The 27,340-nt window shown below is 48.4% G+C and overlaps 1 protein-coding gene across 1 annotated transcript in view; it reads right to left on the bottom strand.

The window, feature by feature from the left end:
* Nucleotides 1-2,649: 2,649 nt before the first annotated feature.
* The window catches only part of CDH16 (cadherin 16), a 297,936-nt gene continuing 273,245 nt past the window's right edge, over nucleotides 2,650-27,340 (bottom strand). Inside the window, exons 14-15 of the mRNA XM_063946223.1 lie at nucleotides 5,892-6,008; nucleotides 2,650-3,921 (exon numbers count right to left, since the gene is read on the bottom strand). Of these exons, the coding sequence (XP_063802293.1) occupies nucleotides 3,824-3,921; nucleotides 5,892-6,008 (215 nt within the window). The 3' untranslated portion in view covers nucleotides 2,650-3,823. The remainder of the gene's footprint in view (nucleotides 3,922-5,891; nucleotides 6,009-27,340) is intronic.

Here is a 27,340-nt window from a genome sequence, read left to right as displayed (position 1 = left end):
GCCCGTCAAAATGAGGGAACGACGTAAGTGTAATGTCAGCACCAGCGGCTATGCACGCCCGAACGGAGCAACACTTGAAGTGCTCTATTGCACGTCCTCTAGTGGCTGCCACCACGCAAAACACTTGAATTCCCCCCACAGAGGTGAGGACCTTTTATTATATAGGATGAGTCTATAACTGAGCAGCATTTTTTGGAGAAAACCTATAAAATTGTAAATAAATTAGGGTGTAGTTTATAAAGGGCTAGTGAGCCAGAGGTGATGCCTTTTACTGTTTCCACCACTCACATTTTCTGGAGAATCCGCACACCAGGTACCTCCCATTACCTGCGGTTTGTGCCTGCTAATGTGATTGGCAGGTAATTAAGTGAAGTTGCACAACATAAAATCATTGTGGCCTGAGACCTGTTGCACATTATAAACTCGTGACATATTTGCCTCTTTTTAAATGGACGAATCAGTGCTAGACGCCATATCCTGTAAATGTATAGGTTTTAACATGTTATATTTAGTGCTATATACATGGTTGTAGAATTGCATGCTTTAATGTATTTATATTTAAAATGTGTTTAAACGTATTTTAAAGGTATGCACCTACTATGACAGTACTGGAGAAGGAATTGTCCCTTTCTCAGCAGGAGGCCGGGTGATTAATACCCCTTTTACACCGCCAGCATATAACACGGGTTATTGCACATGAACGTGCATAAGCCGTGTTGCTGCTCGGTGTAAAAGGGGCGAGTTGGAATAATCAAGGTCGAGTGACCCAGTATTCCAACTCGGGTAGTTTGCAGGGTTGAACACGTGTTCAATCCGGCAAACTGTGCAGTGTAAATGGTAGCCGGTCGCATCGACCCGGCTTCCCGTTTACAATGTACATCATGTGATCTCCAAGCGCCGCCCTCGCCGCGTCACAGGCAACGTCACCAAGCCGGCAATATGCCGGGCTGATGACTGCGGTGGGAAAGGGGACTGACGCAGGTCGCAGCCGGGTAGCATCCGTGTCAGGCTCCCGGCTGCGACCTGCGATTTAGGTCTAAAAGAGGTATATAACAAGGCATTGATAATGATCAGCGGTCAGTGTGCTCACCCCAGGTTATGTGCAGACTTTTGCTGTGGAAAGAGGTTAATGAATGAGACATCTGTGTCTCTCTATGTAAAGCATACTTACCGACTTCTGGGCTGCTCTCTCCGGGAGAGAGCAGCCCGTCGGCTCAGCAGGGGGGGCTGGCAGTCAGGTGACGTGCAAGGGGGGCGGGGCGGAGGTGGGCCGGGGCGGACCGGAGGCGGAACGGGGCGTGGCTTTTGGAACGCGTCATTTAAGCCCCCCCCCCCCCGCTGTGTAATGCCGCGATTACAGGCATTATACAGCAGGGGGCGTGGTTACGATTCTTGTTGAATCGCGTCATCGCCTGCCCGGACCGCCCACTTTACTCGTTAAGTGGGCGGCGGGCAGGGGGTGACCCCCGTAAATCGGGAGACTTGCCTGCTCTTCCGGGGGGCCGGGAGGGTCACCCGTTTTTCAGGAGCCTCCCGGCCATTCGGGGAGGGTAGGCAAGTATGAAAAGTGTCAAGTAGGTTTAGAACCAAAGATTTCCTGTACAGTTAAGGAAGTCGAATGCAAACACTATGGCTGCGTAAACTACATAGAATCTTTGATTCTGTGTGATAAATATATCAAAGGAGGAATGCAAATTACCAGTTCCTGTGTAATGTGAGTTGTATTTACATTTTGGGATAGTTGGTCCGCTTGGTATCCAAGAAAACTATGGGAGGATTTCACCATGCTACACTGTGTCTCCCAGGGGCGGTTTGGGAACAAAAAGCGGCCCTGGAAAAATTTGTACTAGTGGCCCCACATGGGCAGCACCAGAGGTGTAAGGTCTAGCCACGGGCCATGGCAGCAGCGGGATCCGGTCTGAAGATGGACAGTGTCTAGGTCGACAATGTTTAGGTCGACCACTATAGATCGACAGTCACTAGGTCGACATGGATGGAAGGTCGACAGGGTTTCTAGGTCGACATGTGCTAGGTCGACAGGTCTAAAGGTCGACATGAGTTTTTCACATTTTTTTTTTCTTTTTTTGAATTTTTTCATACTTAACAATCCACGTAGACTACGATTGGAACGGTAAAGTGTGCCGAGCGAAGCGGTAGCGGAGCGAAGGCACCATGCCCGAAGCATGGCAAGCGAAGCGAGCCATGCGCGGGGACGCGGTGCACTAATTTGGGATCCCGGTCACTCTACGAAGAAAACGACACAAAAAAGAAATAAAATCCTCATGTCGACATTTAGACCTGTCGACCTAGCACATGTCGACCTAGAAACCCTGTCGACCTTCCATCCATGTCGACCTAGTGACTGTCGACCTATAGTGGTCAACCTAAACATTGTCGACCTAGACACTGTCGATTTGATGAGCCACACCCGGCAGCAGCACCCTCCCCACAAGTCTATCCAGATAGTGGGGAAGTCCAGCATCAAGAGGAAGTTAAAAGGAAATAAAATTGAATATTATGAGCACATTATATGATACACCTTTAGAATTTAGGAAACTATATAATTCTTTAGAAAGATATATTTTCTTGCTTATTCAACCAACCGTATCCCAATCACTATTCACTCAATATTTTACTGTATGTCAGCCAAGCAGTCAGAGAGAACATACACTAGATCATCTGCAATCACAGGCTAAGTGGCAGAGTAATTTTCATATATGCAAATTATTTAGCATCTTATTCATTATGTCTATAAAAAGGACCACATGTCCTCAAACAAAACAGGCCCCACGGGTGCGCCGGCCCACCGGGAATCTTCCCTGTGGGGGCCTGTGGCCAATCCGCCTCTGGTGTTTCCTGATTATAAAAAGAGGACATGTGAGCCCTGTGATACAGAGGGATATCCTCTGACTGAGAGGAGAATGGTGCTGTAACATCTTGGATGCTGTGAATGGTCCTTAGCACCTTTAGCGACAGACATAATCTTTGTTAAGACTTTTTGAGCAATAAACATCTTGCCTTTACAATGAGTGCATCCATATCCTGTAACAAACAGAACTGTGCAAACGCCATTCCATTTCCCCGCTGTCCTGGAGTGAGCCAAGTGTCTCCAAGCTCCGCTATCTGCCAGCTACCGTGCGGGGCCAGATCCAGGCGAGGGACCAGTGGGAATCAGCCAACGCCAATTAGGAGGCATGCCAGCATTGTGTCTACTGAAACAAAGCAGCAAGCAGTACCAGGGCCGGTGGTAGGACCTGGAGGTTACCGCAAACTACCCGCCCACTGCACAGTGGGTGTAATCAGTAACAAGCGGTTACTCTATTGGCCGAGGTCCTGCGAGAAATCTGTCATCGCTTTGCACAGGCCGCGAGGCGCATCCGGTCAATGTCATCGTAAGCTGCCATTTTTGTATTTTGCAGTTGCATTTGATCCAACCTTAATATGTTTACAGCGGTACCATCACTAAAACACAACTTATTTATTTCAGATTTCTTATATTTTTACTTATTTATGGTGTAGCCCTTTCTCACCAATGCCTGCTGACCCTAGCTACTACCTAGCTCCCCCCTGTCACTCTCTGACTGTACTGTATTGTTTGTGTATGTACGCTTTACCCCACTGCATTTATTACGGAGAGATAGTGGATACATTTACTATCGCTGTGGATGGTCATGGTTGTATACAGGCAAATTATATTATACAGTAGATGCCAAGGAGCTCAAAATCAAATAAAAGGTAAAAATGAAATCATACAGAATAATGGATAAACATTAGACAGAGAAAACCAGTTGGTGATGGCTGCAGAATGGTGGCGGAGGTCCCTTTACGCTGTGCTCTGTAAAGGAATGGTATCGGGGGTGTCAGTCTTCTTGTTGGGTGGTGCAAGAGCCAGGCGGGTGAAGATTATGATGAGAAAGAAGCCTGGAATAAAACAGATTTCACTGACATTTTGTTGTGTTCTCCACACATACCATTGGTATATATATATATATATATATATCACGTTCTATAGTATTTACAATCTACAGTAATTAGGCCACAATGCGTATGTGAAATCACAGAGATGTTCTGTGCCCACAGAAAGGTCACATGGATAAGAGGTATGAGCAAACGTGGTCACATGGTTGTATGTCCTAATGTGGTCACATGGATGAAGGGTATAGCCTAACGTGCTCACATGGAACGTGCTCACATGGCTGAGCGGCATGTCCTAACATGGCCACATGGATGACGAGTATGTTCTAACGTGGTCACATTGAGGAGAGGTATGTCCTAATGTCACATGGATGAGAGGTATGTCCTAATGTGGTTCAATCTAGGAGCTGTATGTCGTAACGTGGTCACATGGATGAGAGGTATGTCCTAACATGGTCACGTGGATGAAGTATGTCCTAACATGGTCACATGAATGAGGTATGTCCGTACGTGGCCACATGGATGAGAGGTATGTCCTAATGTGGTCACACAGATGAGGGGTATGTCTTAACATGGTCACATGGAGGAAAGGTATGTCCTAACCTGGTCACATGGATGAACGTTCTAACATGGTCACATGGATGAGGTGTGTCCTAGTGTGGTCACATGGATGAGGTATGTCTTAACATGATCACATGGATGAGGTGTATATCCTAAAGTGGTCGCATGGAGGAGAGGTATGTCTGAACCTGGTCACATGGATGAATGTCCTAACGTGGTCACATGGATTAGGTGTGTCCTAATGTGGTCACATGGATGAGGTATGTTCTAATGTGATCACATGGATTAGGTGTATGTCCTAAATTGATCACATGGAGGAGGGGTATGTCCTAACGTGGTCACATGAATGAGATATGTCCTATCGTGGTCACATGGATGAGAGGTATGTCCCAACGTGGTTACATAGATGAGAGGTATGTCCTAGTGTGATCACATGGATAAGAGGTATGTCCTAGCATGGTCACATGGATGAGAGGTATGTCCTAACATGGCAACATGGGTGACAGGTATGTCCTAACATGGCCACATGGGTAACAGGTATGTCCTAACATGGCCACATTGATGAGGTATGTCCTAATGTGACCACATGGATGAGAGGTATGTCCTTAGATGGTCACATGGATGAGGTATGTCCTAATGTGGTCACATGGATGAGAGGTATGTCCTAACGTGGTCACATGGTTGAGATGTATGTCCCAACGTGGTCACATGGATGAGAGGTATGTCCTAGTGTGATCACACGGATGACAGGTATGTCCTAGCGTGGTCACATGGATGAGAGGTATGTCTTTAGATGGCCACATGGATGAGGTATGTCCTAATGTGGTCACATGGATGAGGTATGTTCTAATGTGGTCACATGGATGAGAGGTATTTCCTAACCTGGTCACATGGATGTATGTTCTAAAGTGGTCACATGGATGAGTTGTGCCCTAACATGGTCACGTGGATGAGGTATGACCGTACGTGGCCACATGAATGAGAAGTATGTTCTAATGTGGTCACATAGATGAGAGGTATGTCTTAACGTGGTCACATGGAGTAGAGGTATGTCCAAACATGGTAACATGGATGAGGTGTATGTCCTAAAGTGGTCACATGGAGGAGAGGTATGTCCAAACCTGGTCACATGTATGAATGTCCTAACGTGGTCACATGGATGAGGTGTGTCCTAATGTGGTCACATGGATGAGGTATGTCCTAATGTGGTCACATGGATGAGAGGTATTTCCTAACCTGGTCACATGGATGTATGTCCTAACGTGTCACATGGATGAGAGGTATATCCTAACATGGTCACCATAAATAAAGATATCATTATCTTCCATGACTAGTAATTGCAGAGGATGATAAAGATAATACATGTCACAGAAGGAATGACACAATTGTTGTATTATATATGGCTTCATACATACCTATAACACCCAGGGTGCCTAAGGTGATGCCCAAGGCTGATGAAACTGTTGGCATACCTTCCATCTTGTCCACTTCGACCTTGCAGTGCCCTCTGGTATTACAGTGACACACTGCGACTTGAGAAAGCAAATAAAAAACATAAGCATAAGTACAGGGTGCACTATCATGTGTTCCAGTTCTTCTCCTAGGGAGTGGCTTATGTTAGGATTAAATTCTACTAGGCCTTCATCTGAGTCAGCATTGAGTTAGGTCTGGTTTAGTAAAGCTGACTATACTGTACACTGGCCATGCGCAGACCACCCTAATGCAGCCGCTGCGTACTACAAACACGTGGCTGCGTTCAGGTCTTAATGACCCCCATGGTCTGATATTGTAATTATTCAACTGAATTTACCCCTCCCCCATCAGATGTAGATCAACAGTTACAGCCTTGCTAGGCCCAATCATGTTGCGATATGCCCCAAGCAAGCTAGGAATCAGTGATGCCACTTGTGTCTCTGTGATGTCACTGCGCCCTAGTGAACTGACAGGTAGAATAGTAATGTCACTTGTTGCTCTGTGATGTCACTGCATCCTAGCGAATTGGCATGCAGAATAAGGGATGCCACTTGCATCTCTGTGATGTCACTGCATCCTAGTGAATTGACAGGCGGAATAAGTAACATCACTTGTAGCTCTGTGATGTCATTGCACCGTAGTGAACTGAAAGGTGGAATAAGTAACGTCATCTGTGTCTCTGAGATGTCACTGCATCCTAGTTGATTGACAGGCAGAATAAGTAACACCACTTGCGTCTCTGTGATGTCACTGCATCCTGGTGAATTGACAGGTGGAATAACGGACGATATTTGTGGCTCTGTGATGTCACTGAGTTCTAGTGAATTGACAGATGGAATAAGGAACGCCACTTGAGTCTCTGTGATGTAACTGCGTCCTAGTGAACTGACAGGTGGAATAAGTAATGTCATCTGTGTCTCTGTGATGTCACTATATCCTAGTGACATCTATGGATGCTCTGACTCTATGGAACTCACTTCCCCGCACAGTGCGAGAGGCCCCAACTATAGAATCCTTCAAAAGTAGACTCAAGACTTTCCTGTTCACTTAGCATTTCCATAATGTCCTCTTAGTATCTACATGCTTCTGTATTTTATGAAAAGCTGTTCTGTACTTCATTATTTTCTGTACTATATTATGCTATGTATCTGTTAAGCGCCTTGAGTCCTATTGGAGAAAGTACGCTATATAAAATAAGATTTTACTCACCGGTAAATCTATTTCTCGTAGTCCGTAGTGGATGCTGGGAACTCCGAAAGGACCATGGGGAATAGCGGCTCCGCAGGAGACTGGGCACAACTAAAAGAAAGCTTTTAGACTACCTGGTGTGCACTGGCTCCTCCCACCATGACCCTCCTCCAAGCCTCAGTTAGGATACTGTGCCCGGAAGAGCTGACACAATAAGGAAGGATTTTGAATCCCGGGTAAGACTCATACCAGCCACACCAATCACACCGTATAACTCGTGATACCATATCCAGTTAACAGTATGAAACATAACTGAGCCTCTCAACAGATGGCTCATAACAATAACCCTTTAGTTAACAATAACTATATACAAGTATAGCAGACAATCCGCACTTGGGATGGGCGCCCAGCATCCACTACGGACTACGAGAAATAGATTTACCGGTGAGTAAAATCTTATTTTCTCTAACGTCCTAGTGGATGCTGGGAACTCCGAAAGGACCATGGGGATTATACCAAAGCTCCCAAACGGGCGGGAGAGTGCGGATGACTCTGCAGCACCGAATGAGAGAACTCAAGGTCCTCCTCAGCCAGGGTATCAAATTTGTAGAATTTAGCAAACGTGTTTGCCCCTGACCAAGTTACAGCTCGGCAAAGTTGTAAAGCCGAGACCCCTCGGGCAGCCGCCCAAGATGAGCCCACTTTCCTCGTGGAATGGGCTTTTACTGATTTAGGATGCGGCAATCCAGCCGCAGAATGCTCCAGCTGAATTGTGCTACAAATTCAGCGAGCAATAGTCTGCTTAGAAGCAGGAGCACCTATTTTGTTGGGTGCCTACAGGATAAAAAGCGAGTCAGTTTTCCTGACTCCAGCCGTCCTGGAATATAATTTTTTAAGGGCCTGACTACGTCCAGTAACTTGGAATCTTCCAAGTCCCTAGTAGCCGCAGGCACTACAATAGGTTGGTTCAAGTGAAAAGCTGATACCACCTTAGGGAGAAACTGGGAACGAGTCCTCAATTCTGCCCTATCCATATGGAAAATCAGATAAGGGCTTTTACATGACAAAGCCGCCCATTCTGACACACGCCTGGCCGAAGCCAAGGCCAATAACATGACCATTTTCCACGTGATATATTTCAAATCCACAGTTTTAAGTGGCTCAAACCAATGTGATTTTAGGGAACTCAACACCACGTTGAGATCCCAAGGTGCCACAGGAGGCACAAAAGGGGGCTGAATATGTAGCACTCCCTTTACAAATGTCTGAACTCCAGGCAGTGAAGCCAGTTCTTTCTGGAAGAAAATCGACAGAGCCGAAATCTGGACCTTAATGGAACCCAAGTTTAGGCCCATAGTCACTCCTGACTGTAGGAAGTGCAGAAAACGACTCAGCTGACATTCCTCTGTTGGGGCCTTCCTGGCCTCACACCACGCAACATATTTTCGCCAAATACGGTGATAATGGTTTGCGGTTACTTCTTTCCTGGCTTTTATCAGCGTAGGAATGACTTCCTCCGGAATGCCCTTTTCCTTTAGGATCCGGAATTCAACCGCCATGCCGTCAAACACAGCCGCGGTAAGTCTTCGAACCGACAGGGCCCCTGCTGTAGCAGATCCTGTCTGAGCGGTAGAGGCCATGGGTCCTCTGATATCATTTCTTGAAGTTCTGGGTACCAAGCTCTTCTTGGCCCATCCGGAACCACGAGTATCGTTCTTACTCCTCGTTTTCTTATTATTCTCAGTACCTTTGGTATGAGAGGCAGAGGAGGGAATACATAACCGACTGGTACACCCACGGTGTCACTAGAGCGTCCACAGCTATTGCCTGAGGGTCCCTTGACCTGGCGCAATATCTAGTTTTTTTGTTTAGGCGGGACGCCATCATGTCCACCTGTGGCCTTTCCCAACGGCTTACCAACAGTTGGCAGACTTCTGGATGAAGTCCCCACTCTCCCGGGTGTAGGTCGTGTCTGCTGAGGAAGTCTGCTTCCCAGTTGTCCACTCCCGGAATGAACACTGCTGACAGTGCTAAGACGTGATTTTCCGCCCATCGGAGAATCCTTGTTGCTTCTGCCATCGCCATCCTGCTTCTTGTGCCGCCCTGTCGGTTTACATGGGCGACTGCCCTGATGTTGTCTGATTGGATCAGTACCGGCTGGTTTTGAAGCAGAGGCCTTGCCAGACTTAGGGCATTGTAAATGGCCCTCAGTTCCAGAATATTTATGTGTAGGGACGACTCCTGACTTGACCAAAGTCCTTGGAAATTTCTTCCCTGTGTGACTGCCCCCCAGCCTCGAAGGCTGGCATCCGTGGTTACCAGGACCCAGTCCTGTATGCCGAATCTGCGGCCCTCTTGAAGATGAGCACTCTGCAGCCACCACAGTAGAGATACCCTGGTCCTTGGAGACAGGGTTATCAGCCGATGCATCTGAAGATGCGATCCCGACCACTTGTCCAAGAGGTCCCACTGAAAGGTTCTTGCATGGAACCTGCCGAATGGAATTTTGCTTCGTAAGAAGCTACCATTTTTCCCAGGACTCGTGTGCAGTGATGCACCGATACCTGTTTTGGTTTCAGGAGGTCTCTGACTAGAGATGACAGCTCCTTGGCTTTCTCCTGCGGGAGAAACACTTTTTTCTGTTCTGTGTCCAGAACCATCCCCAGGAACAGTAGGCGTGTGGTAGGAACCAGCTGTGACTTTGGAATGTATAGAATCCATCCGTGCTGTTGTAGCACTTCCCGAGATAGTGCTACTCCGACCAACAACTGCTCCTTGGACCTCGCCTTTATAAGGAGATCGTCCAAGTACGGGATAATTAAAACTCCCTTTTTCGAAGGAGTATCATCATTTCTGCCATTACCTTGGTAAAGACCCTCGGTGCCGTGGACAGTCCAAACGGCAGTGTTTGGAATTGGTAATGGCAATCCTGTACCACAAATCTGAGGTACTCCTGGTGAGGATGGTAAATGGGGACATGTAGGTAAGCCTCCTTGATGTCCAGGGATACCATGTAATCCCCCTCCTCCAGGCTTGCAATAACCGCCCTGAGCGATTCCATCTTGAACTTGAATCTTTTTATGTATGTGTTCAAGGATTTCAAATTTAAAATGGGTCTCACCGAACCGTCCGGTTTCGGTACTACAAACAGTGTGGAATAGTAACCCCGTCCTTGTTGAAGTAGGGGCACCTTGACTATCACCTGCTGGGAATACAGCTTGTGAATTGCCTCTAGCACAGCCTCCCTGCCTGAGGGAGTTGTCGGCAAGGCAGATTTGAGGAAACGGCGGGGGGGAGACGCCTCGAATTCCAGCTTGTACCCCTGAGATACTACTTGAAGGATCCAGGGATCCACCCGTGAGCGAGCCCACTGATCGCTGAAATTTTTGAGGCGGCCCCCCACCGTACCTGGCTACGCCTGTGGAGCCCCCGCGTCATGCGGTGGATTCAGAGGAAGCGGGGGAAGAATTTTGATTCTGGGAACTGGCTGACTGGTGCAGCTTTTTCCCTCTTCCCTCGTCTCTGTGCAGAAAGGAAGCGCCTTTTACCCGCTTGCTTTTCTGAAGCCGAAAGGACTGTACCTGATAATACAGTGCTTTCTTAGGCTGTGAGGAAACCTGAGGTAAAAAAAATTTCTTCCCAGCTGTTGCTGTGGATACGAGGTCCCAGAGACCATCCCCAAACAATTCCTCACCCTTATAAGGCTCTATGTGCCTTTTAAAGTCAGCATCACCTGTCCAGTGTCGGGTCTCTAATACCCTCCTGACAGAATGGACATTGCATTAATTCTGGATGCCAGCCGGCAAAATATCCCTCTGTGCATCCCCCATATATAAGACGACGTCTTATGTTCGCAAAATAGTATCCCTGTTTGACAGGGTTACAGACCACGCTGCAGCAGCACTATCTGCAGGTCTCAGTCTAGTACCTGAGTGTGTAAATACAGACTTCAGGATAGCCTCCTGCTTTTTATCAGCAGGTACCTTCAAAGTGGCCGTATCCTAAGACGGCAGTGCCACCTTTTTTGACCAACGTGTGAGCGCCTTATCCACCCTAGGGGATATCTCCCAGCGTAATTTATCCTCTGGCGGGAAAGGGTGCGCCAACAGTAACTTTTTAGAAATTACCAGTTTCTTATCGGGGGAACCCACGCTTTTTCACACTTCATTCACTCATTTGATGGGGGAACAAAACACTGCCTGCTTTTTCTCCCCAAACAAAAAACCCTTTTTTAGTGGTACTTGGGTTAATGTCAGAAATGTGTAACACATTTTTTATTGCCGGGATCATGTAACGGATGTTCCTAGTGGATTGTGTATATGTCTCAACCTCGTCGACACTGGAGTCAGACTCCGTGTCGACATCTGTGTCTGCCATCTGAGGGAGCGGGCGTTTTTGAGCCCCTGATGGCCTTTGAGACGCCTGGGCAGGCGCGGGCTGAGAAGCCGGCTGTCCCATAGCTGTTACGTCATCCAGCCTTTTATGTAAGGAGTTGACACTGTCGGTTTATACCTTCCACCTATCCATCCACTCTGGTGTCGGCCCCACAGGGGGCGACATCACATTTATCGGCATCTGCTCTGCCATCACATAAGCCTCCTCATCAAACGTGTCGACACAGCCGTACCGACACACCGCACACACACAGGGAATGCTCTGACTGAGGTCAGGACCCCACACAGCCCTTTGGGGAGACAGAGAGAGAGTATGCCAGCACACACCAGAGCGCTATATAATTTAGGGATTAACACTATATTGAGTGAATTTTTCCCAATAGCTGCTTGTATATACAATATTGCGCCTAAATTTAGTGCCCCCCCTCTCTTTTTAACCCTTTGAGCCTGCAAACTACAGGGGAGAGCCTGGGGAGCTGTCTTCCAATTGCACTGTGAAGAGAAAATGGCGCCAGTGTGCTGAGGGAGATAGCTCCGCCCCTTTTTCGCGGACTTTTCTCCCGCTTTTTTATGGATTCTGGCAGGGGTATTTATCACATATATAGCCTCTGGGGCTATATATTGTGATATATTTGCCAGCCAAGGTGTTTTTATTGCTGCTCAGGGCGCCCCCCCAGCGCCCTGCACCCTCAGTGACCGGAGTGTGAAGTGTGCATGAGGAGCAATGGCGCACAGCTGCAGTGCTGTGCGCTACCTTGGTGAAGACTGATGTCTTCTGCCGCCGATTTTCCGGACCTCTTCTTGCTTCTGGCTCTGTAAGGGGGACGGCGGCGCGGCTCCGGGAACGAACACCAAGGCCAGTTCCATGCGGTCGATCCCTCTGGAGCTAATGGTGTCCAGTAGCCTAAGAAGCCCAAGCTAGCTGCAAGCAGGTAGGTTCGCTTCTTCTCCCCTTAGTCCCTCGATGCAGTGAGCCTGTTGCCAGCAGGTCTCACTGTAAAATAAAAAACCTAAAATAAACTTTCTTTCTAGGAGCTCAGGAGAGCCCCTAGTGTGCATCCAGCTCGGCCGGGCACAGAAATCTAACTGAGGCTTGGAGGAGGGTCATGGTGGGAGGAGCCAGTGCACACCAGGTAGTCTAAAAGCTTTCTTTTAGTTGTGCCCAGTCTCCTGCGGAGCCGCTATTCCCCATGGTCCTTTCGGAGTTCCCAGCATCCACTAGGACGTTAGAGAAATACAGTTATTATTATTATTATTATTATTAGTGATGAGCGGGTTCGGTTCCTCGGGATCCGAACCTGCCCGAACTTCACCTTTTTTTGCACTGTTCCGAGCAACTCGGATCCTCCCGCCTTGCTCGGTTAACCCGAGCGCGCCCGAACTTCATCATCCCGCGGTCGGATTCTCGCGAGATTCGTATTCTATATAAGGAGCCGCGCGTCGCAGCCATTTTTCACTCGTGCATTGGAGATGATCGTGAGAGGACGTGGCTGGCGTCCTCTCAGTTTCTATGTTCAGTGTGCTGCAAATATCTGCTCAGTGTGCTGCAAATATCTGTGCTCAGTGTGCTGCAAATATCTGTGCTCAGTGTGCTGCAAATATCTGTGCTCAGTGTGCTGCAAATATCTACGTTCTCTGCCTGAAAAACGCTCCATATCTGTGCTCAGTGTGCTGCAAATATCTGTGCTCAGTGTGCTAATTGCTTTATTGTGGGGACTGGGGACCAGCAGTATTATATAGTAGGAGGACAGTGCAGAGTTTTGCTGACCAGTGACTACCAGTATTATACGTTCTCTGCCTGAAAAACGCTCCATATCTGTGCTGCATTGTAGTATATAGTAGGAGGACAGTGCAGAATTTTGCTGACCACCAGTATATATATAGCAGTATGGTACAGTAGTCCACTGCTCTACCTCTGTGTCGTCAAGTATACTATCCATCCATACCTGTGGTGCATTTAAGTTTTGCACAGTACTATATATATAGTAGGAGGACAGTGCATAATTTTGCTGATCACCAGTATATAATATATAACGGTACAGTAGGTTACTGCTTTACCTACCTCTGTGTCGTCAAGTATACTATCCCATCCATACCTGTGGTGCATTTAAGTTTTGCGCAGTATATATATATATATATATATATATATATATAGTAGGAGGACAGTGCATAATTTTGCTGACCACCAGTATATAATATATAGCAGTACGGTACAGTAGGCCACTGCTCTACCTACCTCTGTGTCATCAAGTATAATATCCATCCATACCTGTGGTGCATTTAAGTTATGCACAGTATTTATATAGTAGGAGGACAGTGCATAATGTTGCTGACCACCAGTATATAATATATAGCAGTACGGTACAGTAGGCCACTGCTCTACCTACCTCTGTGTCATCAAGTATACTATCCCATCCATACCTGTGGTGCATTTAAGTTTTGCGCAGTATATATATATATATATATATATATAGTAGGAGGACAGTGCATAACTTTGCTGACCACCAGTATATAATATATAGCAGTACGGTACAGTAGGCCACTGCTCTACCTACCTCTGTGTCGTCAAGTATAATATCCATCCATACCTGTGGTACATTTAAGTTATGCACAGTATATATATAGTAGGAGGACAGTGCATAATGTTGCTGACCACCAGTATATAATATATAGCAGTACGGTACAGTAGGCCACTGCTCTACCTACCTCTGTGTCGTCAAGTATACTATCCCATCCATACCTGTGATGCATTTAAGTTTTGCACAGTATATATATAGTAGGAGGACAGTGCATAATTTTGCTGACCACCAGTATATAATATATAGCAGTACGGTACAGTAGGCCACTGCTCTACCTACCTCTGTGTCGTCAAGTATACTATCCCATCCATACCTGTGGTGCATTTAAGTTTTGCACAGTATATATATAGTAGGAGGACAGTGCATAATTTTGCTGACCACCCGTATATAATATATAGCAGTACGGTACAGTAGGCCACTGCTCTACCTACCTCTGTGTCGTCAAGTATACTATCCATCCATACCTGTGGTGCACTTAAGTTTTGCACAGTATATATATAGTAGGAGGACAGTGCATAATTTTGCTGACCACCAGTATATAATATATAGCAGTACGGTACAGAAGGCCACTGCTCTACCTACCTCTGTGTCATCAAGTATACTATCCATCCCTACCTGTGGTGCATTTCAGTTGTGCGCAGTATATATAGTAGTAGGCCATTGCTATTGATACTGGCATATAATTCCACACATTAAAAAATGGAGAACAAAAATGTGGAGGGTAAAATAGGGAAAGATCAAGATCCACTTCCACCTCGTGCTGAAGCTGCTGCCACTAGTCATGGCCGAGACGATGAAATGCCATCAACGTCGTCTGCCAAGGCCGATGACCAATGTCATAGTAGAGAGCATGTAAAATAAAAAAAAAATAAAGCTCAGTAAAATGACCCAAAAATCTAAATCAAAATCGTCTGAGGAGAAGCGTAAACTTGCCAATGTGCCATTTGCGACACGGAGTGGCAAGGAACGGCTGAGGGCCTGGCCTATGTTCATGGCTAGTGGTTCAGCTTCACATGAGGATGGAAGCACTCATCCTCCTGCTAGAAAACGTAAAAGAGTTAAGATGGCAAAAGCACAGCAAAGAACTGTGCGTTCTTCTAAATCACAAATCCCTGTTATGCACACCAGTGCCAGCAGGAAAGTACTGGTGTCAGAACTGTTATGCACTCCAGTGTCTGCAGGAATGTACTGGTGTTTGAACTGTTATGCAAAACAGATGGACTCACAGACAAACTGGGGGATATGACATAACGTACACAGAAGGTGATAGGGTAACAAAATACACACAAAGTGAACAGAGAAGCCCAGAGGCTAAGGAACTGGGTATCTCCCTTGTATTAGAACTGCTAAGATGGAAAAAGCAAGATGTTGTGTTTTAATACGTAGAGTACCCGAAATGCTGTTGCTAAGGGCAACAGCAAAACCCTAAAGGGTTACCAACGGGTGTGGCAGTAAACTCCTTGGTCAGAGATGGAATGATAGACACAAGGAGAATCTCCACAATCCAAATTCTCACTTGCAGTGCACAGGTTTTAGCTTACTGCCACTAAACTGACCCCTGACACCTAGCACAGTGAGACAGGATTAGACAGGCAAGTCTTAGAATACAGCCGCAAACTTGCTAAGTTCACAGGGTAGTAACAGAACCCCAGCAAGCTAAACGACTGACTCCAGTCTTACTGCTAGGTCTGGATTGGCAGAGTGTAATACCAAATTCCCAGGCCTATTTGCAGTAAGCAACAAACAAATACAAAGCTACACAGTACTGGCTAACGTTCATGAACTGACTAACCAACAAAGATTCAGCAGCATCTGCTTACCCTGAAAAGAGGCCTTATAAAGCAGGTGCTGTCCACGCCCCACTCAGACCTCACAGACTGTGAGCACAAAAACCAGCACCGGATCCCCTGCCGTGCACAGAGCCTATAACCACTGCACAGCAAAAGACCCGAACCGGAGTATCAGCTGCGCTCAGGTTACTCCACTAGCACTTGTCTCCCGGTTGCCATGACGACGTGGCAGCACAGGGCAGGAGACCCTAACAATCCCCAAGGAGAGTCCAATTGTGTCGGTTGCGATGCCTGACCTTCCCAACACTGGACGGGAAGAGGTGGCGCCTTCCACCATTTGCACGCCCCCTGCAAGTGCTGGAAGGAGCACCCGCAGTCCAGTTCCTGATAGTCAAATTGAAGATGTCACTGTTGAAGTACACCAGGATGAGGATATGGGTGTTGCTGGCGCTGGGGAGGAAATTGACAAGGAGGATTCTGATGGTGAGGTGGTTTGTTTAAGTCAGGCACCCGGGGAGACACCTGTTGTCCGTGGGACGAATATGGCCATTGACATGCCTGGTCAAAATACAAAAAAAAAATCACCTCTTCAGTGTGGAATTATTTCAACAGAAATGCGGACAACTGGTGTCAAGCCGTGTGTTGCCTTTGTCAAGCTGTAATAAGTAGGGGTAAGGACGTTAACCACCTAGGAACATCCTCCCTTATACGTCACCTGGAGCGCATTCATCATAAGTCAGTGACAAGTTCAAAAACTTTGGGTGATAGCGGAAGTAGTCCACTGACCACTAAATCCCTTCCTCTTGTAACCAAGCTCCTGCAAACCACACCACCAACTCCCTCAGTGTCAATTTCCACCTTACACAGGAAAGCCAATAGTCCTGCAGGCCATGTCACTGTCAAGTCTGACGAGTCCTCTCCTGCCTGGGATTCCTCCGATGCATGTTGAGTGTATCGCCTACTGCTGCTGGCGCTGCTGTTGTTGCTGCTGGGAGTCGATCGTCATCCCAGAGGGGAAGTCGGAAGACCACTTGTACTACTTCCAGTAAGCAATTGACTGTCCAACAGTCCTTTGCGAGGAAGATGAAATATCACAGCAGTCATCCTGCTGCAAAGCGGATAACTCAGGCCTTGGCAGCCTGGGTGGTGAGAAACGTGTTTCCGGTATCCACCGTTAATTCACAGGGAACTAGAGAATTGATTGAGGTACTGTGTCCCCGGTACCAAATACCATCTAGGTTCCATTTCTCTAGGCAGGCGATACCGAAAATGTACACAGACGTCTGAAAAAGAGTCACCAGTGTCCTAAAAAATGCAGTTGTACCCAATGTCCACTTAACCACGGACATGTGGACAAGTGGAGCAGGGCAGACTCAGGACTATATGACTGTGACAGCCCACTGGGTAGATGTAATGCCTCCCGCAGCAAGAACAGCAGCGGCGGCACCAGTAGCAGCATCTCGCAAACACCAACTCGTTCCTAGGCAGGCTACGCTTTGTATCACCGCTTTCCATAAGAGGCACACAGCTGACAACCTCTTACGGAAACTAAGGAACATCATCGCAGAATGGCTTACCCCAATTGGACTCTCCTGGGGATTTGTGACATCGGACAACGCCAGCAATATTGTGCGTGCATTACATGTGGGCAAATTCCAGCACGTCCCATGTTTTGCACATACATTGAATTTGGTGGTGCAGAATTATTTAAAAAACGACAGGGGCGTGCAAGAGATGCTGTTGGTGGCCCGAAGAATTGCGGGCCACTTTCGGCATTCAGCCACCGCGTGCCGAAGACTGGAGCACCAGCAAACACTCCTGAACCTGCCCTGCCATCATCTGAAGCAAGAGGTGGTAAAGAGGTGGAATTCAACCCTCTATATGCTTCAGAGGATGGAGGAGCAGCAAAAGGCCATTCAAGCCTATACATCTGCCTACGATATAGGCAAAGGAGGGGGAATGCACCTGACTCAAGCGCAGTGGAGAATGATTTCAACGTTGTGCAAGGTTCTGCAACCCTTTGAACTTGCCACACGTGAAGTCAGTTCAGACACTGCCAGCCTGAGTCAGGTCATTCCCCTCATCAGGCTTTTGCAGAAGAAGCTGGAGACATTGAAGGAGGAGCTAAAACAGAGCAATTCCGCTAGGCATGTGGGACTTGTGGATGGAGCCCTTAATTCGCTTAACCAGGATTCACGGGTGGTCAATCTGTTGAAATCAGAGCACTACATTTTGGCCACCGTGCTCGATCCTAGATTTAAAACCTACGTTGTATCTCTCTTTCCGGCAGACACAAGTCTGCAGAGGTTCAAAGACCTGCTGGTGACAAAATTGTCAAGTCAAGCGGAACGTGACCCGTCAACAGCTCCTCCTTCACATTCTCCCACAACTGGGGCTGCGAGGAAAAAGCTAAGAATTCCGAGCCCACCCGCTGGCGGTGATGCAGGGCAGTCTGGAGCGAGTGCTGACATCTGGTCCGGACTGAAGGACCTGCCAACGATTACTGACATGTCGTCTACTGTCACTGCATATGATTCTGTCACCATTGAAAGAATGGTGGAGGATTATATGAGTGACCGCATCCAAGTAGGCACGTCAGACAGTCCGTACGTATACTGGCAGGAAAAAGAGGCAATTTGGAGGCCCTTGCAGAAACTGGCTTTATTTTACCTAAGTTGCCCCCCTCCAGTGTGTACTCCGAAAGAGTGTTTAGTGCAGCCGCTCACCTTGACAGCAATCGGCGTACGAGGTTACTTCCAGAAAATGTGGAGAAGATGATGTTCATCAAAATGAATTATAATCAATTCCTCCGTGGAGACATTCACCAGCAATTGCCTCCAGAAAGTACACAGGGACCTGAGATGGTGGATTCCAGTGGGGACGAATTAATAATCTGTGAGGAGGGGGATGTACACAGTGAAAGGGGTGAGGAATCGGAGGATGAGGAGGAGGTGGACATCTTGCCTCTGTAGAGCCAGTTTGTGCAAGGAGAGATTGCTTCTTTTTTGGTGGGGGCCCAAACCAACCAGTCATTTCAGTCACAGTTGTGTGGCAGACCCTGTCGCTGAAATAATGGGTTTGTTAAAGTGTGCATGTCCTGTTTATACAACATAAGGGTGGGTGGGAGGGCCCAAGGACAATTCCATCTTGCACCTCTTTTTTCTTTCATTTTTCTTTGCATCATGTGCTGTTTGGGGACTATTTTTTTGAAGTGCCATCCTGTCTGACACTGCAGTGCCACTCCTTGATGGGCCAGGTGTTTGTGTCGGCTACTTGGGTCGCTTAGCTTAGTCACACAGCTACCTCATTGCGCCTCTTTTTTACTTTGCATCATGTGCTGTTTGGGGACTATTTTTTAAATCTGCCATCCTGTCTGACACTGCAGTGCCACTCCTAGATGGGCCAGGTGTTTGTGTCGGCCACTTGGGTCGCTTAGCTCAGTCACACAGCTACCTCATTGCGCCTCTTTTTTTTCTTTGCATCATGTGCTGTTTGGGGACTATTTTTTTGAAGTGCCATCCTGTCTGACACTGCAGTGCCACTCCTAGATGGGCCAGGTGTTTGTGTCGGCCACTTGGGTCGCTTAGCTTAGTCACACAGCTACCTCATTGCGCCTCTTTTTTTTCTTTGCATCATGTGCTGTTTGGGGACTATTTTTTTGAAGTGCCATCCTGTCTGACACTGCAGTGCCACTCCTAGATGGGCCAGGTGTTTGTGTCGGCCACTTGGGTCGCTTAGCTTAGTCACACAGCTACCTCATTGCGCCTCTTTTTTTCTTTGCATCATGTGCTGTTTGGGGACTATTTTTTAAATCTGCCATCCTGTCTGACACTGCAGTGCCACTCCTAGATGGGCCAGGTGTTTGTGTCGGCCACTTGGGTCGCTTAGCTTAGTCACACAGCTACCTCATTGCGCCTCTTTTTTTCTTTGCATCATGTGCTGTTTGGGGACTATTTTTTTGAAGTGCCATCCTGTCTGACACTGCAGTGCCACTCCTAGATGGGCCAGGTGTTTGTGTCGGCCACTTGGGTCGCTTAGCTTAGTCATCCAGCGACCTTGGTGCAAATTTTAGGACTAAAAATAATATTGTGAGGTGTGAGGTGTTCAGAATAGACTGGAAATGAGTGTAAATTATGGTTATTGAGGTTAATAATACTATGTGATCAAAATGACCCCCAAATTCTATGATTTAAGCTGTTTTTGAGTGTTTTTGTAAAAAAAAACACCCGAATCCAAAACACACCCGAATCCGACAAAAAAATTTCAGGGAGGTTTTGCCAAAACGCGTCCGAATCCAAAACACGGCCGCGGAACCGAATCCAAAACCAAAACACAAAACCCGAAAAATTTCCGGTGCACATCACTAATTATTATTATTATTATTATGAATTGACAGGTGGAATAAGGGACTTCACTTGTGTCTCTGTGATGTCACTGCATACTAGTGAATTGACAGGCGGCATAAGTAACATCACTTGTGTCTCTCTGATGTCACTGCGTCCTAGTGAATTGACAGGTGGAATAAGGGACTTCACTTGTGTCTCTCTGATGTCACTGCGTCCTAGTGAATTGACAGGTGGAATGAGTGACTCCACTTGTGTCTCTGTGATGTTACTGCGTCAGGGAATTGACAGGTGTTATAAGTAACGTCTTCCGTGGCTCTGCGATGTCACTTCGTCCTAGTGAATTGGCAGGTCGTATTCTCACGATCATGAGTTCAGACTAATCCGATTCAGCATGCGTTCGCATGCTGAAGCCCATCTGCAGTGTGCGCACATGCAGAAGCCGCACTGCGTATGTGCACACAGTGAGATGCAACGGCATCTCACATATCCGAATGCCTCTGCCTGACTGACAGGCAGAGGCATTCGCGAGGTGGAAGAGGGAGTGGACACTGCGTTTAGGGGAGCGGTATTGCGGCGGGTGCCTGCGTTGTCCGGACCATTTGCAGGGTGGGCCGAGATGGCTGCGCGACCCGAAACATGGTGTGGGTAGCTGTCTGCCTTTGGCTGCGCAGGCAGAGGGCTACCCTTATCATGCGAGCGCTTTGTTGCTAAATGAAGCATGCGGGCGGACGTGCCCAGTGCTGGGCGTCCCCCTGCATGCTAGTGAGAAGGGTTGTAATTGTGCGAACCATGCTGAATTAGGCCCTTGACGACAAGGATCGCCAGTTACAATTACAAACCCTATGATTTGCACATTCCGTAACGGCATCCGTCTTAATGCGCAGACCCATGTGCAATCCCGTACAGTACATCAATGCACATGGCTCATAAAATCATAAAAGCATTTGCGTGTCTCATAACTCTTATACTTGGTAAAAATTTAAATCCACAAACAGTTGCAAAACCGGGATACAAACAACCACCAGCGGCTGGCTGCCATGTGTCAGCTGTAACATGTCCCAAAGCGCACGTGGAGAAAACATAAACCCAGAGCGTTTCAGCCTGATTATTCCACATGACAACTACAATAAGTTGCAGGGCACTCTGGGAAATCAGCACAGCCACTCTGCCAGCGGAGAATAATGAGGTACTATTTGTACACATTTTAGTGCATTCAATTTTTCTGAAGATTATTTAATAATCATACTTAATAGAGGCTATTAGGCGGCTAGTATGAAAGGATTAACTTTCTAATAGGACTCATTGTGGCAGAGAAGTAGGCTGGCGTCTCTCAGTCAATAGGAGCAAAACTGCAAGCCCACCGACTGATCTTTCCATTCAGAGCGGGGCCTGCTGGCTGTTATATAGAAGCCCGATAATAAATAACAAGTCGTGGTTATGAACTCACACTGTTGAATCTCTTATTCTGTTACTAGAGAAGCAGCTTGTGGGGTAGAAGGGGGGGTCCATGTATTATCGCAAAGAGGGGTTTTGTTGATTGTTGTAAAGAAAATGGAACCATATAAATGCATGTATTAAAATGAGGGGGTTAGGACCGGCAGAGCCGAAACACAATTTGTTTTTAATGATGTTGCATCTTTTTACACAAATTCGCCTGGTTTAACAGGGAAATAGAGCAATTTGCAAGTCAAGATGGCTTCTACCATGCACAGAGAATGGATGAGCGTTCCATACAGAGTAAGGATTAGGCGAACTCATGTAATATTGGGGCAGATGTATTAAGCCTGGAGAAGTGATAAAGCAGTGATAAGTGCAAGGCGATAACACACCAGCTAATCAGCTCCAATATGTAATTTGTAAGTTAGGAGCTGACTGGCTGGTGCGTTAACTTATCACCTTGCATTTATCACTGCTTTATCACATCTCTAGGTTAATACATCTGCCCCAGAATTTGGAAGCGGTAGAGGAGTGTACAGGTGGCACTTGCTAGTGCTCTTTCCTCCTTAATTGCATGCTTCCCCTGGCAGTAACACGTCATCGGATGTTGTTGCGTGTTCCAGTTGAACTTCTGCATTTCTATTTGCACATTGGCCAATGCAGCCTTCAACTGCTTCCATCCTCCATTCCTTATCGCAAGCCTTGCTTTCCATTACTCATAATCTGGCATTTGTATATCTACTATCACTCTTCCCTTTACCGCCTCTCTCTATTAGCTGCACCATCACACAGCCAGCTGCTCACCAATCCCTACCACTGCTTACCCCAAATACCTTCCTAACCTGCACACCCACCACTAGCTGCACCATCACACAGCCAGCTGCTCCCCAATCCCTACCACTGCTTACCCCAAATACCTGCCTAACCTGCACACCCACCACTAGCTGCACCATCACACAGCCAGCTGCTCACCAATCCCTACTACTGCTTACCCCAAATACCTGCCTAACCTGCACACCCACCACTAGCTACACCATCACACAGCCAGCTGCTCACCAATCCCTACCACTGCTTACCCCAAATACCTTCCTGAACTACACACCCACCACTAGCTGCACCATCACACAGCCAGCTGCTCACCAATCCCTACCACTGCTTACCCCAAATACCTGCCTGACCTACACACCCACCACTAGCTTCACCATCACACAGCCAGCTGCTCACCAATCCCTACAACTGCTTACCCCAAATACCTGCCTGACCTACACACCCACCACTAGCTTCACCATCACACAGCTAGCTGCTCACCAATCCCTACCACTGCTTACTCCAAATACCTGCCTAACCTGCACACCCACCACTAGCTGCACCATCACACAGCCATCTGCTAACCAATCCCTACCACTGCTTACCCCAAATACCTTCCTGACCTACACACCCACCACTAGCTACACCATCACACAGCCATCTGCTCACCAATCCCTACCACTGCTTACCCCAAATACCTTCCTGACCTACACACCCACCACTAGCTGCACCATCACACAGCCAGCTGCTCACCAATCCCTACCACTGCTTACCCCAAATACCTGCCTAACCTGCACACCCACCACTAGCTACAGCATCACACAGCTTGCTGCTCACCAATCCCTACCACTGCTTACCCCAAATACCTGCCTAACCTGCACACCCACCACTAGCTGCACCATCACACAGCCAGCTGCTCCCCAATCCCTACCACTGCTTACCCCAAATACCTGCCTAACCTGCACACCCACCACTAGCTGCACCATCACACAGCCAGCTGCTCACCGATCCCTACTACTGCTTACCCAAAATAACTGCCTAACCTGCACACCTACCACTAGCTACACCATCACACAGCCAGCTGCTCACCAATCCCTACCACTGCTTACCCCAAATACCTTCCTGACCTACACACCCACCACTAGCTGCACCATCACACAGCCAGCTGCTCACCAATCCCTACTACTGCTTACCCCAAATACCTGCCTGACCTACACACCCACCACTAGCTTCACCATCACACAGCCAGCTGTTCACCAATCCCTACCACTGCTTACCCCAAATACCTGCCTAACCTGCACACCCACCACTAGCTGCACCATCACATAGCCATCTGCTAACCAATCCCTACCACTGCTTACCCCAAATACCTTCCTGACCTACACACCCACCACTAGCTGCACCATCACACAGCCAGCTGCTCACCAATCCCTACCACTGCTTACCCAAAATACCTGCCTGACCTACACACCCACCACTAGCTGCACCATCACACAGCCAGCTGCTCACCAATCCCTACCACTGCTTACCCCAAATACCTGCCTGACCTACACACCCACCACTAGCTTCACCATCACACAGCCAGCTGCTCACCAATCCCTACCACTGCTTACCCCAAATAACTGCCTGACCTACACACCCACCACTAGCTGCACCATCACACAGCCAGCTGCTCACCAATCTCTACCACTGCTTACCCCAAATACCTTCCTGACCTACACACCCACCACTAGCTGCACCATCACACAGCCAGCTGCTCACCAATCCCTACCACTGCTTACCCCAAATAACTGCCTAACTTGCACACCCACCACTAGCTGCACCATCACACAGCCAGCTGCTCTCCAATCCCTACCACTGCTTACCCCAAATACCTGCCTGACCTACACACCCACCACTAGCTGCACCATCACACAGCCAGCTGCTCACCAATCCCTACCACTGCTTACCCCAAATACCTGCCTGACCTACACACCCACCACTAGCTTCACCATCACACAGCCAGCTGCTCACCAATCCCTACCACTGCTTACCCCAAATAACTGCCTGACCTACACACCCACCACTAGCTGCACCATCACACAGCCAGCTGCTCACCAATCTCTACCACTGCTTACCCCAAATACCTTCCTGACCTACACACCCACCACTAGCTGCACCATCACACAGCCAGCTGCTCACCAATCCCTACCACTGCTTACCCCAAATAACTGCCTAACTTGCACACCCACCACTAGCTGCACCATCACACAGCCAGCTGCTCACCAATCCCTACCACTGCTTACCCAAAATACCTGCCTGACCTACACACCCACCACTAGCTGCACCATCACACAGCCAGCTGCTCACCAATCCCTACCACTGCTTACCCCAAACACCTGCCTGACCTACACACCCACCACTAGCTGCACCATCACACAGCCAGCTGCTCACCAATCCCTACCACTGCTTACCCCAAATACCTGCCTGACCTACACACCCACCACTAGCTTCACCATCACACAGCCAGCTGCTCACCAATCCCTACTACTGCTTACCCCAAATAACTGCCTGACCTACACACCCACCACTAGCTGCACCATCACACAGCCAGCTGCTCACCAATCTCTACCACTGCTTACCCCAATTACCTTCCTGACCTACACACCCACCACTAGCTGCACCATCACACAGCCAGCTGCTCACCAATCCTTACCACTGCTTACCCCAAATAACTGCCTAACTTGCACACCCACCAATAGCTGCACCATCACACAGCCAGCTGCTCACCAATCCCTACCACTGCTTACCCCAAATACCTGCCTGACCTACACACCCACCACTAGCTGCACCATCACACAGCCAGCTGCTCTCCAATCCCTACCACTGCTTACCCAAAATACCTGCCTGACCTTCACACCCACCACTAGCTGTACTATCACACAGCCAGCTGCTCACCAATCCCTACCACTGCTTACCCCAAATACCTGCCTGACATACACACCCACCACTAGCTGCACCATCACACAGCCAGCTGCTCACCAATCCCTACCACTGCTTACCCCAAATACCTGCCTGACTTGCACACCCACCACTAGCTTCACCATCACACAGCCAGCTGCTCACCAATCCCTACCACTGCTTACCCCAAAATAACTGCCTGACCTACACACCCACCACTAGCTGCACCATCACACAGCCAGCTGCTCACCAATCTCTACCACTGCTTACCCCAAATACCTTCCTGACCTACACACCCACCACTAGCTGCACCATCACACAGCCAGCTGCTCACCAATCCCTACCACTGCTTACCCCAAATAACTGCCTAACTTGCACACCCACCACTAGCTGCACCATCACACAGCCAGCTGCTCACCAATCCCTACCACTGCTTACCCCAAATACCTTCCTGACCTACACACCCACCACTAGCTGCACCATCACACAGCCAGCTGCTCACCAATCCCTACCACTGCTTACCCCAAATAACTGCCTAACTTGCCCCAAATACCTGCCTGACCTACACACCCACCACTAGCTGCACCATCACACAGCCAGCTGCTCACCAATCCCTACCACTACTTACCCCAAATACCTGCCTGACCTACACACCCACCACTAGCTGCACCATCACACAGCCAGCTGCTCACCAATCCCTACCACTGCTTACCCAAAATACCTGCCTGACCTACACACCCACCACTAGCTGCACCATCACACAGCCAGCTGCTCACCAATCCCTACCACTGCTTACCCCAAATACCTGCCTGACCTACACACCCACCACTAGCTGCACCATCACACAGCCAGCTGCTCACCAATCCCTACCACTGCTTACCCCAAATACCTGCCTGACCTACACACCCACCACTAGCTTCACCATCACACAGCCAGCTGCTCACCAATCCCTACCACTGCTTACCCCAAATAACTGCCTGACCTACACACCCACCACTAGCTGCACCATCACACAGCCAGCTGCTCACCAATCTCTACCACTGCTTACCCCAAATACCTTCCTGACCTACACACCCACCACTAGCTGCACCATCACACAGCCAGCTGCTCACCAATCCCTACCACTGCTTACCCCAAATACCTGCCTGACTTGCACACCCACCACTAGCTTCACCATCACACAGCCAGCTGCTCACCAATCCCTACCACTGCTTACCCCAAATAACTGCCTGACCTACACACCCACCACTAGCTGCACCATCACACAGCCAGCTGCTCACCAATCTCTACCACTGCTTACCCCAAATACCTTCCTGACCTACACACCCACCACTAGCTGCACCATCACACAGCCAGCTGCTCACCAATCCCTACCACTGCTTACCCCAAATAACTGCCTAACTTGCACACCCACCACTAGCTGCACCATCACACAGCCAGCTGCTCACCAATCCCTACCACTGCTTACCCCAAATACCTTCCTGACCTACACACCCACCACTAGCTGCACCATCACACAGCCAGCTGCTCACCAATCCCTACCACTGCTTACCCCAAATAACTGCCTAACTTGCCCCAAATACCTGCCTGACCTACACACCCACCACTAGCTGCACCATCACACAGCCAGCTGCTCACCAATCCCTACCACTACTTACCCCAAATACCTGCCTGACCTACACACCCACCACTAGCTGCACCATCACACAGCCAGCTGCTCACCAATCCCTACCACTGCTTACCCAAAATACCTGCCTGACCTACACACCCACCACTAGCTGCACCATCACACAGCCAGCTGCTCACCAATCCCTACCACTGCTTACCCCAAATACCTGCCTGACCTACACACCCACCACTAGCTTCACCATCACACAGCCAGCTGCTCACCAATCCCTACCACTGCTTAC

This window comes from Pseudophryne corroboree, chromosome 11 (assembly GCF_028390025.1).
Source record: "Pseudophryne corroboree isolate aPseCor3 chromosome 11, aPseCor3.hap2, whole genome shotgun sequence".
NCBI lineage: Eukaryota > Metazoa > Chordata > Amphibia > Anura > Myobatrachidae > Pseudophryne > Pseudophryne corroboree.
Note: the sequence above shows the minus strand (reverse complement) of the source record. Positions and strands in the feature narration are given on the sequence as shown.